Source organism: Cygnus atratus, chromosome 1 (assembly GCF_013377495.2).
Source record: "Cygnus atratus isolate AKBS03 ecotype Queensland, Australia chromosome 1, CAtr_DNAZoo_HiC_assembly, whole genome shotgun sequence".
In the NCBI taxonomy this organism is placed as follows: Eukaryota; Metazoa; Chordata; class Aves; order Anseriformes; family Anatidae; genus Cygnus; species Cygnus atratus.
Window position 1 is genome coordinate 131,430,964 of NC_066362.1, and position 16,215 is coordinate 131,447,178.

The following is a 16,215-nucleotide window of genomic DNA, read 5'->3' on the forward strand; positions in this document are numbered from 1 at the left end:
AAATACGTAGTTCATCCAATTCCTAAAAAAACATTTGCTCTTTTTATACACTTACCTTGAAGTCTTGTAAAGTGCTTACAAGAATCACAGCAAGAAACACATATAAGATTTCATTTTTATATCAGAAAATTCATACCAACATACCCATTATAGCTTTTGTTGTTGATCCTGATGGTAGCGAGACAGTTGGTATTCCAAATGACTATTTCAAGCAGACCATTTTAAAAATAACCTAAACCGTGTCATACCCTTAACGCCTTGCGAATACTGGACAGAGAAATGTGTCAAGTGTCAGTACTACAATTTTGCCTGTGCTCCTGCAGCTTAGGGTTGCATAGAGAAACCAAAAAATGGCCTTTCTATAAATATTAAGGTCTAACATTTCCTTTGTGAAAGCAGCAGTAAAGTTCAGCCTACTAACATTAACTTGTATTTTTTCCAATGGTTTCCAGCTTGGGATTGGTCATAAATAAGATACTACAGAAATAACACTGTCAACTTATTTCAAATACTAATCTACAAAGTACAAACTTCTGCTAGAAAAAAAAAATGTAGTTCAATGTGTCATAAGGAGCTACTCGTGAATTCCTGGAATATTCAGCTAGGAGCCTCAGATACAGCTGTCAGCTTATCATGAGCAGTAAGCACGTGGGAGAACATACCTGCCATTCCTTACACTCGGTATCCATTTCAGGTCTTCAGTGCAACCTCTCTAGAATCCCTGACTTCACAGATTTCCTCTTTTTTCTTTATTTGAAAATTCATTACATTCACTGTTATACCAAATATAAAATTTCTTCATGAAAGCATCATCAATGCGACAAATATAAACCACTGAAACAACGTCTTCTTCTGTGACATTAAACAAAACTCTCTTTCTGTTTATGGCAAATTATTTTATTTTGTAGAAGAAATACTTTCAAATAATACAAAAATGACACAATCATACAGAACTGTCACAAAAACGAGAGAGATGAATACTGACTATGATAACTCATTACCACATCAAGACAGAACTCATTACAGCAGTCAGAATCACGGACTCACAAGATAAACTGACAATGTCTCCAAGCAGTCACTAACTAAAAACACCAGCTGAGCCCCCTAAGAGGTACGCCACCAGACATTGCCCCTATGTTACACAGTCACAGAACAATTTAGGGTGGAAGTGAGGTCCCTATCGCAGCCCCTGCTCATAGGGGGTCTAATACAACCAGGCTGCTCTGGGCCATGCCCAGTCAAATCCTCAACACCTCCACGGGCAGAGATCTCATAACCTCTCTGGGCAAGCTCTTCCAGGATTGGAACACCCTCATGAAAACACAGTGTTGTCTATTCTTAGTACACAGCAAGTATTTCTGGTATCACCACATGGTAACTTTGGATAAATACTACTATGTAAGGGTCTCCACTGAACATGAGACGTGAAATTCCGACCAACTGATCTTTTCAAGTAACAAGCACTTGAAAGCTTGCTGTCCCTAGACTTTTACCCAAGCACTAGCAATTTCTTACATGATTTACTTGGTTTTTATCTGCATAGGTTCTGAATAGCTCTAGTTCAGCCCAAGGAACCCAATATACACCCACCAAAGCTTAACTGGCAAAAAGAGACTTCAGGATGGTTAGCGTGATAAACGCTGAACATACTTTAATTTCGTATGTATTGCTACACCACCAAATCACTTGATGTCTGTAATGATTATAGGCTATACCAGGCCTGTAGTAGCTTAAACTTAGATGTCTTTGCTAATCATCCTTGTTGATTAACCGTTTAGATTTAACAGCCCCCACCCCGCCCCCTCCATTATTTTTGGTCTCAGCCTGGACAAATAAAAACAATTCAGTTTTACTTTCAGGTTTTCCTGATCTTTGACAAACTAACAGCGTATAAGCTCTTGAAACTCACATAGATGACTTACAAAATATTTGAAAATATTCCCATTGGTCAGAGGTTTTGCTAAGTCTGTTTAGTTTCTGACTGTTGCTTTGGTTTCCTGACACACAAAAATTTGGAGCCAATTTGACCTGGGCATAATGAAAAGACAGCATGATCATCTTTCTAAGCAATTCCAGCAATTCGCAAAGTTAGTCTTGTGTTGGGCACCTCTCTGTGTAGGTATAATTAGAAAAATATGAGAAACTATTATAGTAGCTTAGTAAAGAAGTATTTTTACATACTTGCAGGATGCAAGGACACAAAACTGGCATTCTCGGGAATTTAGGGTGACAGTCTTTCATTACAATGAATGGTTACAAGAAAATTATTTCTTACCAGATTTCTGCTGGTCCAACTAGCAATCAAGTGAGCTATATCTTCCAGAATTATACACCTCCTTTCTGGAAAGTGTCACTGTACAACAGAACTCGCATGTAGTAACCTCAAAGCAAATCCATTAGGATTAACATGTGCTTAAGCACCCTTACTTATTGTAGCTGCTTTCTGAAATTAGCACGTGTTTTCCTGAATCAGATCAGAATCTTTAAAACTGTAGAAGTTGCTACATTCCTTTAGCAGTTTTTCCACACAACTAGCTCACAGTGGTCTTTTAACTACCTTTCCCTTAAACAGAAAAACAAAGACCTGTCACCCTTTTCCTTCCTCCGTTTAAATTGAGAATCTAGTTAAGAATATAAAGATATTTTAGACAAAACTGAAATGAAAACAATCTATTAGTGCACAGTAAGAACATGCAAATGAATTCTGCAATGTTTAACATCACTTCTAATCAGTGTTAAACACATTGCAGGTGATAATATTTTGCTATAACACAGACAGTGCTAAAGGATACAATGTACATAATAAGCTACAGATAATAAAGCTGAAAAAAGTGACAATTTTAGAACACAGTATTTTCATTTCAGGTATCAGAAACAAAACCAGCTCAATGGTTCCATTCTACTGTATGACAAATACTGAAGAACAAAATTTCAGTCTTAAAATACATCTTAAAGTAGGTATTTTCCTTCAAGGAAAAAAGGCACTATAAATAAATTACACTACAGTGAATTTGCCTGAACTCACTTTGTTTCTGTCTTCCAGCCTTTAAGTCAAATAAAACAGCATAAAAACTGTACACGCTCTTAACAGGATAGTCGATCTTTTATAAAATAAGTTGTCTTCAGAGATGTCAATTTCACAACAAGGAAAAACCAAGCCTTGTTGCAGTCGCTATTATAAAATATATATATGTATATATATTTATATATATGGTTTTGTTTACTTTTACTTTTTTTACTTTTTTTATTTTTTACAAAACGTGTATATTAGCTTTTGCACTTTTTTTTTTTTTTAAAGAAACTTGGCTAATCTAATAACTTCATTAAAATAAAAGCGATAAATACTTCATGTTTACAATGCAACATGTCATACATCATCAGCTGGCAGAGGAGGTATGTTAATCCTTGGTCTTGTAAAAAATGCTATCTTCTCTCTGTGACCAAAAAAAAAAGATGCAAAGAAAGTCAATCAAATATATGCCTCAAATAAAATATAATCAAATATATCCCACACCCCTGCAAGAACATCATTTTTCTTACTCTGGTTAGTGGTTATTATTTGTTACTTACACACTTAACGGTGGGTTTACTTGAACACGAGAAACTTACAATTCCTCACTGCATGCTTTTGGAGGCACTCCCTTGAACACAACAACTGTTTTTGAAAATTTAGGTGGCAGCTTTATACAACTTATTGGACATCAATTATAGTTCACTGTAAAAAGGTTTCACAAGACTAGCCCTGCGTAAGTCCTCTCTGCAATGCAAAGTTCACCTTCTACATTTTTCAATAGTCCCTACAACAACAAAACTGATGGCAGTTTCATCTTTTTGCTTCTTTATTGAGAAGCAATATTCTTTACCTGTTGTAAGAAATGGATGTGTGCATACAAGGGGCAAGAATTTAAACAAGCAAGTTATCATGTGCTTCATTTTACTGCATCTCTCTCATCTCATCAATTCCCCACATAATTTTATATGTCAGTAGCCAAAGCAAATGAATCCTGTTTTATTAACAGAAATACAAGATGTAAAAGCAACGCTAAAATTTTTATTCCTCTTATTTCCTCTTCACATCTGTGAGGAAGACCTTTCCCTTTCCAATATAATTCATTAAAGGATGGACAACTTTTGCATTTTATTTAAGTATGCCCTGCAAACAAGTTCTAAAAATCGGAACACTGACAGTAGAATATAAAATTGTAGCGGAGTTTTCCCCCACAGCTACACTGCACTAATATTTCTTCATTCCTTACTCCTAATGTCATTCTACTAAAAAAAAACTGGAAAAAAAATAATGCTAAAGTAATAAAGTCTTCCTGTGAAATTCCCATTATCAATGGCACCTGTACACAAGCTAAAGCTAAGAGAGGACACATATTATGCAAACACAGATGAAACCGGAAATAAAACACAAAGAAGAGGCTTAAGAGAAAGCTGGAATATTACTGAGTAATTTTCAGGGAGAGGGTGTTCCTAGTAACGTATATGTACTACACTAAACAATTTAGGCCTACAGGCTAACACTGAATACCTGATAAATCATCTGAACTTAACATTAACTAGGCTAAGTTGAAAGAATCACCTAAGGTATGTTGTGTGCACTTGAAGAATTTTTTTCCTCACGTGTTTTACAATTGTAGTACTACAACTTTACCCTATCTCTGCCTCTTTGCACTACAAGTAATTCAAAGGAAACTCAAGCCCAAATCAGTATGAGGTTAAAAATTACTGGTTATATACAAGACACACAGTATTTTAGCTAAATGTTTCAGAGAGCTTTAACCTCTGTAATGAATGGCTGCTATGCTAATTCAGTACACATTAACACTTACCTAAAAGTCTGCACCTGAATAGGCTCCTTCTGGTTTTGCCCACGCAACTGGTATATTTCTTTTGATGCTTTCTTTAGCATCTTTTCAGCTGCTTGTTCTTGGTGATGTTCAAATTTGGTCTGTCTTGTCTGAAAATGAGTAAAAAATATAATGCCAAAAGTTATCATGTGAATAAATAAAACACAAGAATACCCAGGTTAAAATGGTGGATTGTTACCACTCATCACAGTAAAACCACACCAGTATATTATCTGAAATAACTAATACCATCCAAGAACTACAAATGCAGAAGACTGACATTATTGTTTAATTTCTTAATGTATATAGAAGCAACTCTAGTTATTTGAGATTTTGTAAAAACAGCTCTTTAGAGATCTTTCTACAAGCAAAAAGTTTTGAAACGAGAAGTTTCTGAAAATGTTGAGTACTCATCTAATGTTAGCTTACCTGCCTCTCTGCTTCCTTCAATAAATTTCGGAATCGCTCATCCCGAAGGACCCAGTGGGGTAGATCTGTCTGCCCTCTGAGTTGAGCATCTTCCAGACGCTGTCTCAACTCTCTTAAGACGCATATCTCCTCATTCAGCTGTCTCTGTCTAGTTCTGGATGCCTGGAGATCCAGCTCCAGGTCTAAGGACGTTCTTGCCATAAGCTCAGCCAAAGAAGATCTGCAGGACTGCTGAATTATTTGGATTCAAATAAAATGCACAGAATGTTATTCTCAACATGGTACGTGGTATACTAGCCTATTTTTAGCTACACGGGGCATACATTTTACTTATGTACTCCACACATAAAGTGTTTTTTTGGACACAAAGTTTTAGAGAGGTTATTTATACCCCATAGCAAAAGGTTAACTAGCTGCAAGGGTTTTCTGTACAAAAACACATCTTTTTTCAATTAATGCTTTTTACTACATTCCTTTACAGTCTACTCTTGGCTTATAAATAATTAACTAATTTAAGTTTATGAACTGAACTCTTACGTAATGATGATAATAAAAGGGATATAACATGAAGAACTCATAACTGAATCACGATGCTAGAAAACAGTGTATGGAGCAACAGATTTCCCTTAAAGAAATTTATTCAATATTGGCTTTTAGATACATTCCAAATCAAAATGGGAGGCATGCTGGTCTACTTACATACATCAGCAAGAAATTAACTTCTGCTTACCAGGCTGAACCATATGACATTTATCTACATGGTATTAACTCCTTACCTGCCCTTCTCTACCCACCTGTTCTGCAGGGTGTGAAGAGAAAGGAGAACTTAACCTATTTATTCCTCAAACACTTAGGCCTCAAATATTACTGTTTGTAGGCTGCATGGGAGTGGAGCAAGATGTTTTCCCACCATTCGTACACATTTCTGCAGGCCTGCACCATGCACCATAAACTAGATTTTAAAGATTTAACAAAGTTTACATCTAAATCAATAAAAATCCAGTGGCTAGTTGTCATCTGCCACACCTTGTTTTTTCCTCAGCAATTGTTCACAACAGTATTTCACTTCTCTGTGTCTTTCAGCTTAAAAAATAAAAAAGAAACAAAACCCCTCACACTAATTACATAACAGAACACTCATACATTTCCTAAAAACATCACAGTGTACGTTTATACCTAAGCTTTAGATGTCTACGAGTGCCACTGTTCTAGCAACTTAAGTGAAAAAAAGTTTCCTAGCTATACCTGCTTATACCGTAGAGTACGCCTCTCCAAGGTATTCCGGACAAAAGGTGACTTCCTTGGCAGAGTTGAGCTGTCACTGTCACTGCGATACAGCTGAGTAGAAAAGATATGGAAAATAAAGGTTGTTTACATCTACATTCCAATTTTTTTTATTTTTTCTTTTACTTTTGAGATTTATTATTTTAAAAAATGAAATTGTGTTGTTTTAAGCAAATGAAATCACAAATTTTCCTTTAGCTATTTATAAAAGATGATATATAATAGTGCTCTTATTGAAAATCTGACGTGGTCCATAGATGCACCGCATGCAACGTAAACAACAGCAAAAACCAGGAGACTCTTGGCTTAAAAGTCACTGTGGCATATTCGAACTCAAGCTCTCAACACCTTATGAAAGAGTACAACTAAAGCTGTGTGCATTCCACCAATATAGCAAAATCAGTACCAATATATTGATCTGCGATGCTGGGAGACAACTGCATATAAGCCTTTTGCAGTTGAACATAGCAATTACTCAACGCGAGTTTGGAATTATTGTGCTGATTCTCAATTACTTGTACCAGTGCACCCAGGAACCCCGCACACCACTGTAATGAGCATCCTATGACTGACATTCACAACAGCAGCAAAAAAGTCCTAAGAATATTTATGCAATAACCGCAGGATTATGCATTCAGTCCCCCTTTATCCAACTTTTATGTACCCGGAAGTTAAACAAGGCTTCTAAGTTCACTGTTCATACACCTCATTAGGCAGTGTTGGACCTCCATATAATTAATCACTCTAGCCCAACATCTAAGATTGCTAAGTAAAGAAGTTTAAGATTCAAGTTATTGTACGTTCTTAAATTTTAATTTTAAAAAAATTCAGGTTTAAACTCTTAGAAAGATAAAGAACCAGGGGACTTCTTCCCCTATGCAACATTTAAATTCAATGAAAGATTATTCATTAGTAGCAAAAAGTAGTATCTAGTTCTTATAATTCAGGTTTTAAGAAGAAGTTATCAAAAATACAGAAAATACTTGTGTGGAGGCCTCTCCCCGCAACTTCTTTTAAAGCCTTACTCACTCTGCAAACATATTGACTTCGTGCTCCAGGCGAGAAGGTCTGGGAACGAACAATAGTGCTACTGCGAACAAAAGCAGAACCCCGTGGCCTGCGGCTAGTTCTCTCTTTTGGAAGAATAGCAACTTCTTCAGGAAACAGATCCTCAGTGTTAGTTTCCTTATCCACCTAAAATTACAATGAAGGAATTTTATTTTACTTGATTTAAATTATTCCTTATTTTCTCTCTCTCATCAAAACCAGACAGACATTTCAACCATATCAAAAGTAAACAATTTGCTTTGTTAGTTAGGCTAAAGTTTTAATGAGCCTTGAGAATGGAAGATGAATCACTTCATTTTTAGCAGTTTTAAAACCAGGTCATTCAAAATTATAAGACTACTTTTCAGAAGCCTTTCCTAGAACAGTAACAATTATAAGATGCAGTTATAACATGAATCATAGCTGCAGAGCACAAAGACTGCATTCACCCTTAGCAATTGGGCATTAATCAAGCTACCACCTGATTTCCCAGCCTCAACAGGAGAAAACTAAGCCACATTTCCAAAAGCAAGCTGACTCTGAAACAAGAAGCAACCTTAAAACTGCAGGAATTCAAATGAGGAGAAGAAACTTAATGAAAGGGAACTGAAAGACAGTTGAAACGGTGACACAAGAACACTAAAATATTTGGAAATATAGAAAAAAAATGCTACTCTATCATAGCATCAAAACTTCTAAGATAACTTATTCCTAAATAGGAAGTAGACTCTTCCCTAAAGGCAACACAAAAGTGTTCCTTTACTTCAATGGAAGCATCTTGATTTCAGCTTGTCAGGATTATTTCCAATGTCTCATATCTTGAATTTGAAAGATTTTAAATACCTCAGTTCCAGCATTTTGTTATGAAAATTTTAGCTGTATTTATTTTTAACATTGAAAGAGCAATGAAGTCTTAAAACGTTAAGCTTCTTTCTTCACAATTCCTTCGACAATTCTAATTTTTAAGAGCACTGGAATTAGATCACGATCTTTTTTGTTATGATTTCACGTCAATACAGACATTTATACAACTGCATATTTACAATTAGATAAAAGCAGCAGTAAAAATAGCTTGCCTTTTGACATAAAAAAAATAGTTCTGTTCAGAAATTACTAGCAAGTGAACAAAAAAAAAAAACAGCCCTAAAGAGGACATTTTTAACAACTCAAAAGGCATATCACTGTCATCATGACACTACTCATATAGGGTTGCTAATGTCATTTCTGATTCTTTTCTCTCCCGATCAATTTGGACTCAAACTCAACAAGCAGCAGTAACACACACTGTGTGCGCCAGGCGTTGTGGCAGTTTCCGTACTGCAGTGTCTCTTCTCATTACCTTTAGTGGTGGAGGCTGGATTTTTCCAGAACTGTACTGGCCTGCTTGAGTTGCAAACATGTGTCCAGCTAACGAATCCCCGCAAAATGGCTCCGGATAAGGAGGACTAGTCTGGGTGCAATTACTGCATCCACTGTCAACAGATTCTGCTTGCCAACTCCTGAAGTTAGAACATTACAAGGATTTTGTAGGTATTAAAAAAAAGTTATGAATTCTATTTGTGTATTTCATTATCCAGGTCAGTTTACCATTTTAGAGTATTATTTCTGCAACAGAAATACAAAATTTACAAAGGGAGAACACATCCCACTTGCATTTCTGCAGATGCACAGACAAGCAAATTACAGTTGCCTCCCTAACGAAGCTTGTGTTTGATCCAAAAGAAATGTTTTCCCACTCCCCAAATTCCGAGTCCTATAAGCTCAGCTAGCTATTCAAATGAAGCTTTTTCCTGTTTGCACATCATCACATGATAAAACAATTTTATACCCATAACACTAACAGGGAACAGATCTCAACATAAGGATCTGCTCTTTCTCCTGCTGTATTTCAGACCATAATTACAGTGTAAATATTACTTGGCTGTGTGATGAGGTATTTGAGCTACTATTTTTACCGTTCTGATATAGCTTCTGCCTGATCTTCCTTCCTTTCCATCTCCAGGATTTCCTCCTCAGTATACTCCAGTTTCACTCTCTCTTCTGCCAACTCTCTCTCAACTGCTTCCAGCTGGGCAGTGGTCCTGGCTAACAGGGCTGTCACTGCATCCTAGAAGGTAAACTAGACTTCAGACAAATCCGTTTGAACAAGCCTTTGTATTCAATGTATAGTATTCAGAGAAAACAAAATAAAACCACAGTCCTTGTATGTTCCTAAAAAAAATTAAAGTCTGTCCTGAATCTCAATAATCAAGAAGTACTTGGTGTCCCATGAATGCAACTTCTAAAAGAAAATGTTAGAAAGCGAACACAGACACGGAAAGTGAATGCTTTACAGTTACATCACACAGCAGTTCAGAATGCAAAAAGTTGAGTCAAAGCCACTTGTGGATTGGGTGACTTTAACACGCAGTGGAGCATCATCCAGTACATTAGGTGAGAAGAGACCTCTGAAAGTCACCTAGTCCGACATCCTGCTCAAAGTGGGGACAGCTTCAGAGTCATACCAGGTTGCCCAGGGCTCAGAGGCATGCTGAAAAACCTTCAAGGATGGAAACTGCACAACCTTTCTTGGCAACCTCCTCCAGTGTAGTGGTGGATTTTTTTGATGAGTTTTAGTAAGTTGAACTGGAGGTGTGCATACAAGCATATACAGTAGTATTTCAGGCACCTGTCCGGACATAGTTTTTATTTATTCTTTCAAAATCCAGTTCTTGCTACAAGAGTTCAATTAAGGTATCATCTTCTCTGCGCCTCACAAACAAACTGTATCCGAAATAAGATCAAAAGCAACCAACCATCCAACAGGTCAAATGAAGTAAACAAATCACTTTTTCAGATCCATACCGTTTTAACTGTAGTTACATTTCCAGAAGACCGGGGAATATTTTCTTCACACTGGTTTTTGTTCTTTGTTCTCTGGGGGTCTGAACCAGTGAAGATCTGAACAGAATACCAGTGAAGCTGCATCTCACCAGAACTCTCCAAATCACTCAGGTTTATCTGAGCAATACCCTGTAAACAACAAAAAGCATTCACCACGGTAAGATAAACACACACAGCAGGATAGACATCTTGTCATTTAAGGAGTATCTCACTTATAATGGGGAAAAAAAAGGCTTTTATAAATGCATTTATAATGTGAAAAAAATATATATGTTGTCTAAGATACTGAATTTCTTGTCTCTTGCTTACTACCTGAAAGGATCAGAGAGGATATTACATTTCTTGAAACTGACAAGCAAAATTACTATGACTGATGTAGGTATGACTGCTAACACTGTCATTTCTTAATATTTTATTTTAAAAACTCTCAATTACTTATCTGATTTCTACAGTTACTTAAATTAGTATTATTAAAACAATATTACTTTAGTTAATCTATTTTCCTTTGACAGAACTACTTTCTGAGATATCTTTCAGTTTCCTAGTCATCAAAGGCATCCTCCAAAGGGGGAAAACATGTCATATAAAACAATGTTTTTCCCTGTTTATATGGTAAGTTAATCAAGCAGACCATAATCTCATTTTTCCACTTTCCAGGCTATCCTTACAATAAATTGAGGCTTCCCACTAAAAAGAATTCCCAACTTTAAAGTAAGCCTGCTATATCAAACGGTGTTCACATAAGAAATTTCTGAGCTGTGTTGACCTAAATGAATGTTCCCTGCGGCTCTGTTGAAACAGGTGTATAAAGAACAATGATGGAAAGGAGTTTTTGAGACTAACGACAGAATGGCATATTGGGACACTGCGTATTATTAAGAATGTCATTTTATGTCAGCTTACTGGATGCTCTAAACAGAAATACCTTTCCTTTATTATATAAAACAGAGATGTCTAATAGATATCTACTACTTCTGACACAGTATATGAAAAACATCTAACACACACTTTTATATCAGAGTTGGATAGCGTTTAAAAAATGCTGGGTTTGTTTTGGGGGGGGGGGGGGTAAAGGGAAAATCTGTTTTCCTCTGTTACAAACGTTGAACAAAAACATCCTTCAACTTCTAAGATGTCTCGCACTGCTCTATACACCATATTTCTTCATCAGCTGAAAAGGCATGCCAAAGAAGTCATTGCTACAAAGTAAATTACTACTTGGGTAGAAAATAATTATTAATTGGTTTTGATGGCGATTAGTACTGATAGGACTAATAAATATTTTACCTCCACCTTAAGATTTGGAGCTTGCTTATAACAAGGAGGAAGCCAAGATGGGCCTGTCATGTACCTGTTCTGATGTATTTGCTAACAGCTTGGATAGCAGAACAGTAAAAGCATTTACAAATCTCTTGGTGATGTCTAACAGGGGGACTGTAAAATTTATGAGAATTTTACATGGTGTTGAAAAATAAGACATATGTTCTAAAATAAAAAGACAAAATGCTAAACGACAAATATTACACTGAAGAAGAGTTCCAATTAAGACATGGGGAGTACAGGTTGGTCAAGGCCATAAAAGATCAGAAATGGCATGAAACTGCAAAGCCATGTTATTGCAAGAAAAGGCAATCACATTTCTTTGAAGTTTTAACATAAGCAATATATGCTAATCATGGAAAATAACAACTCCCTTATCTCAACATTGATGAGGCCACTAGGGAAGTAATACATCAACTTAAAGAACCAGGTTTGAAAAGCTATAGTAAACCAGTAGGATCTTTCATCAAGGCAGAGCGTATGTGGGTTGAGGGAACTGAAAGACACATGAGTTCAGTAGATTTACTTCCCTATGTAAGTGAAGTTTAGAACTACTTGCCAGAATATTTCTTCATTTTTTCTTCTTCCCTGTTATATACAGTCATTTGTTTAACTCAGGATACACTCCAGCCTGGCCCCTGCATTTAGGGAAGCTATATATTGGCAGCCTGGCCCCTGCATTTAGGAAAGCCATATATTGGCATAATCTAATTAAAAGAAATTGGTCATCAAGAACTTCAAAAATATTCAATCAAACAGAAAAAATTGTGGAAAGAGATTTTGAAAGACAATTACAGAGGCCATCACAGCAGTTCCAAAGAGATGATTTCTTAATTCAATAATACGTTTATTTTTCAACTTACAGCAAGAGGGCAACAATCAGCATATTTAAATATAGACTTCAATGCGCATCCCGGAAGGTGCATGGCACTGTTTCTCTTTTTGAGTGGTATTGTCACCTTATCCTTAAGTATATGTTACCTACTACTGTAGACAGATATTTCTGACAAAAGCACACTGAGATTATAAAGGAATAAAAAAAAATCCTACAAACAATCTGAAAGCCTATCATTTTTTACTAATCCAGTAATAGCAGTTAAAATAAAATCATCCTAAACTTAGATGCGCTTGTGTCAATATAAAGATGCTTTACACTGAAATGGCTATTTAGCCTCTCAGAGGAACAGGCTATACCAATATGAAGCATTTTATACCAATATATCCAGCCCATTCTTGAGATGCTTTCTCCTTAATTAGGTTGCAGCAGTAAAAATGACCAAACATCCAGCTGCAGACAAGCCCTTGGGTCTACTTCTGTCAACATTAAGGCCACTGTTTATCTAACATACTATCTAGTTTGAAAGGTAGACTAACAAACATGCATTCTTGACCAGTTTTGTTCAAATAAACACCTCTTATCCGCTGTCTAGGATGACACTGAGCTGCCTGTACCTCTTAACTACGTCTACAGGCTTTAAAAAAATTAACTAGCCCGTTCAAACCCCTCACTAAAATGCCTGCCCAATGACTTCAAAATATCAGACCCAATGCAGATTAATTTAAGCATATTTACATTTGAAAATAATTAAAGTTGACATTTAACACATCTAAAGTTAACACAGTTAATCTGTAACCTATTTAAACAATGTTATACCTATTTGAATGCATCTATATTAGATACCTCAAACAGCTTAAAATAAAATAACAGAAGTTTACCTGGATCACTATTACCCTGCAACAAAATTAAGATTGGTGTAACTGTAGTCTTCTCAAACCACCATTACACAGCAACAATGGGTTATCTTTTTTATTATAAAACTGTTTTACAGATATAGATTCATTGTGCATGCATTATAGTGCCATGCAGAAACAAAAGTCTTGAGCATACTGTAGTCTGAAAGCTGTCAGATGAAGTCTTCAGGAAAACATTTAATTTTTCAGTGTTCTTCTTGCACCAACATTTAGCAACAGCAGATTTTTCAGCTTTCCCCAAGGCAGAATTTTTTTTTTTTAAAAAGCATTAAAAAAACTCCTTACCTGCTAAATCCCACAGCAATTAATATAAATATTGCATCAATTTAAAATATGGCTCTGCAACGTAACAGTTACATTAATAGCACAGATAACAGTACTTTCAATGCTGCTTAAAATGCTCCAATTATCAACCTCTGGTAATTTTGCTAATTACTTCCAAATCTTTATTATTTCCTATATCACAAGGATTTAAAAAAAAAAAAAAAAAAAAAAAAAAAGGACCGAAGGGCCACTTACCAATAGTTCTTCTTGTTGCTGATGGTCAACTGAGCAGATATACAGCTGCAGTGATTTTAATTTCAAAACACTTGAATGCACAGGGATTCTAAAAACTTCATTAAATATTAACGGTGTTTGGAATTCCAAAGCTCTAGAGCAGTAAGTGGTCGGTGTGCCTGACTCAAGCGGTGGCAAATAAACTCTCACGTGACTGGAACAGCAAAACAGACAAATAGCGCAGTTCAGACAAAGAAAGCTATCTTCAGGTATTTCTCATTTCTGAAAATTAAGCTAAGCAAAAACATCAGTGTAACTTCTGTATTAAGAATCTACTTTTGGATCTCTTTGTTACAGGAATTTGCTTTGTATTCTTAACACAAAAGAGCAAAACTGATTTGGAAACCCCATCTCTGTCTAACTAAAACCAACTTTTTTCTAAGTTGGTGCTTAAGCACAGGCACCAAGTGCCACTTGAGATGCCCTGAGGTATCTAAGGCATCTACATGGGGCTAGCAAGTATGACATAGGATCTACGGGAGAACTACAGCCTTCTTGAGCAGCAGCAGCTGGAGGCCAGGTGCTATGCTATGACATTTCAAGTGGAAACATATGCCTACGTTTAAGCAACTGAATAGCCCCTCCATTTCCCTCCATCCACTAAGCATACCTTTAACCCCCCTCACCCCCTCCCTTGAGAAATTCAGCACAAAAGGACGGCAAAGAAAACCTACATTCCATCTATTTGCCATCTTAAAAAAAAAAAAATAATAATCACATCTGATACCATCTCATTTTAGACTCCAAGCCAAAATCAAAATCCACAACCATTTTAACCTGACAGAAGGGAACATACCTACCTGAACAAGTGTTTCTAAGCCTGTTTTGACTGTCTGTCCAGCCCCTGCAACACCACATCGCTTGCTATACCTTCCCTTGTGCCAGTAAAACGGTTCATGCAACTGCATTGTGAACCACGTTAGAAAACTCACCTGGATTAAAAAGCTAACCTAGAAAAAAACAGCTCATGGTTTAAAAAAAAATAATCCAGCTCAGAGGCTCACTCTAATTGACTACATCGCTGCATGAACTCCTATGCCACCACAAGAGAGGGGATGACAGTGGCAGACGAGTAAGTGGTTAGAGGACAATTGGAAGAGCTCACTATGATGGAACCACAGCACTGGAGTATGGAGCACCAGTTAGCTACACCGGCCCATACTGTTAAAAGGGAGTGATCCAGCTGCTCTGCTAACCACCTGCTGCAGGTAGCCTCCCCAGCGCCATCCCCAGTAATTCAGATTGAGTGAACATACAGAAGCATGGAGGAACTCATTGAACTAGCTAAAAAACTTCTTCTGGTCTTTCCAAGATTAACTTTTGTTTTTTGTTTGTTTGTTTGTTTTTTTTAATTCAGTCAAATCAATTGATTTACCCTGCACCCACACAATTTCTAGATTCCAGCCTAAGCAGCTAACTGAGAAGGGTGGGGGACAGAAGTGCCTTTTTTAGTGTCACTTAGAGGCCTGACTGCCTTGATGACAAATGTCCAACGAACCCTCTCGAGTCATTCTTTTCCTTGGTGACTACATTTGCTTTTCTTTAGATGACTTTTTTTTTTTCTAATAATGAGGAAACATGGTTGAGTACTACTCACATTTTTCCTCTCTAGCATGCCCTTGTACCAATATTGAAAACAAAGCGAAAGACTGCCACTAATGCACTGACCTACATGAAGAGCTTCCACTAGAAGTTTGCAGGGTTTGCAAGGTCAACTTTCTGAACAAAGACCAACTCATTCAGCAAAATGCATGTTAATTTAACAGCTCCCACTTAATGACCTATTTTACAACACAACAATATTGCCACATCTCCATTTTCCAGTTTTCAAACAACTTCTCTGAGATAAAGATCAAAAATTTTCATATTTCTTTAAAATCTAATAAGACATATCACTAGATAGGACTGTTTTATGGCAACATTGCCACTGTTTAAGAAACACTAAATAAACAAAACAATATTCTACATAATGTGATATGGAATCTGAAGCATTACCACAGGCAGCCAGAAGTTAGAAAAAAAAAATACAGCTGTTTGTACTGGTTCTCAGCTAATTTGGGTGTTAAAATTATTTTGAAAGGTGTTTCAT

General features: G+C 36.4%; 1 protein-coding gene across 1 annotated transcript in view; it reads right to left on the reverse strand.

The window, feature by feature from the left end:
• Positions 1-883: 883 nt before the first annotated feature.
• Positions 884-16,215, reverse strand: part of WWC3 (WWC family member 3) — a 104,739-nt gene continuing 89,407 nt past the window's right edge. The window contains 9 exon segments of the mRNA XM_035542231.2: positions 884-3,434; positions 4,836-4,963; positions 5,283-5,513; positions 6,528-6,620; positions 7,596-7,760; positions 8,953-9,112; positions 9,569-9,720; positions 10,458-10,625; positions 14,088-14,280. Coding sequence (XP_035398124.2) covers positions 3,368-3,434; positions 4,836-4,963; positions 5,283-5,513; positions 6,528-6,620; positions 7,596-7,760; positions 8,953-9,112; positions 9,569-9,720; positions 10,458-10,625; positions 14,088-14,280 — 1,357 coding nt within the window. The 3' untranslated portion in view covers positions 884-3,367.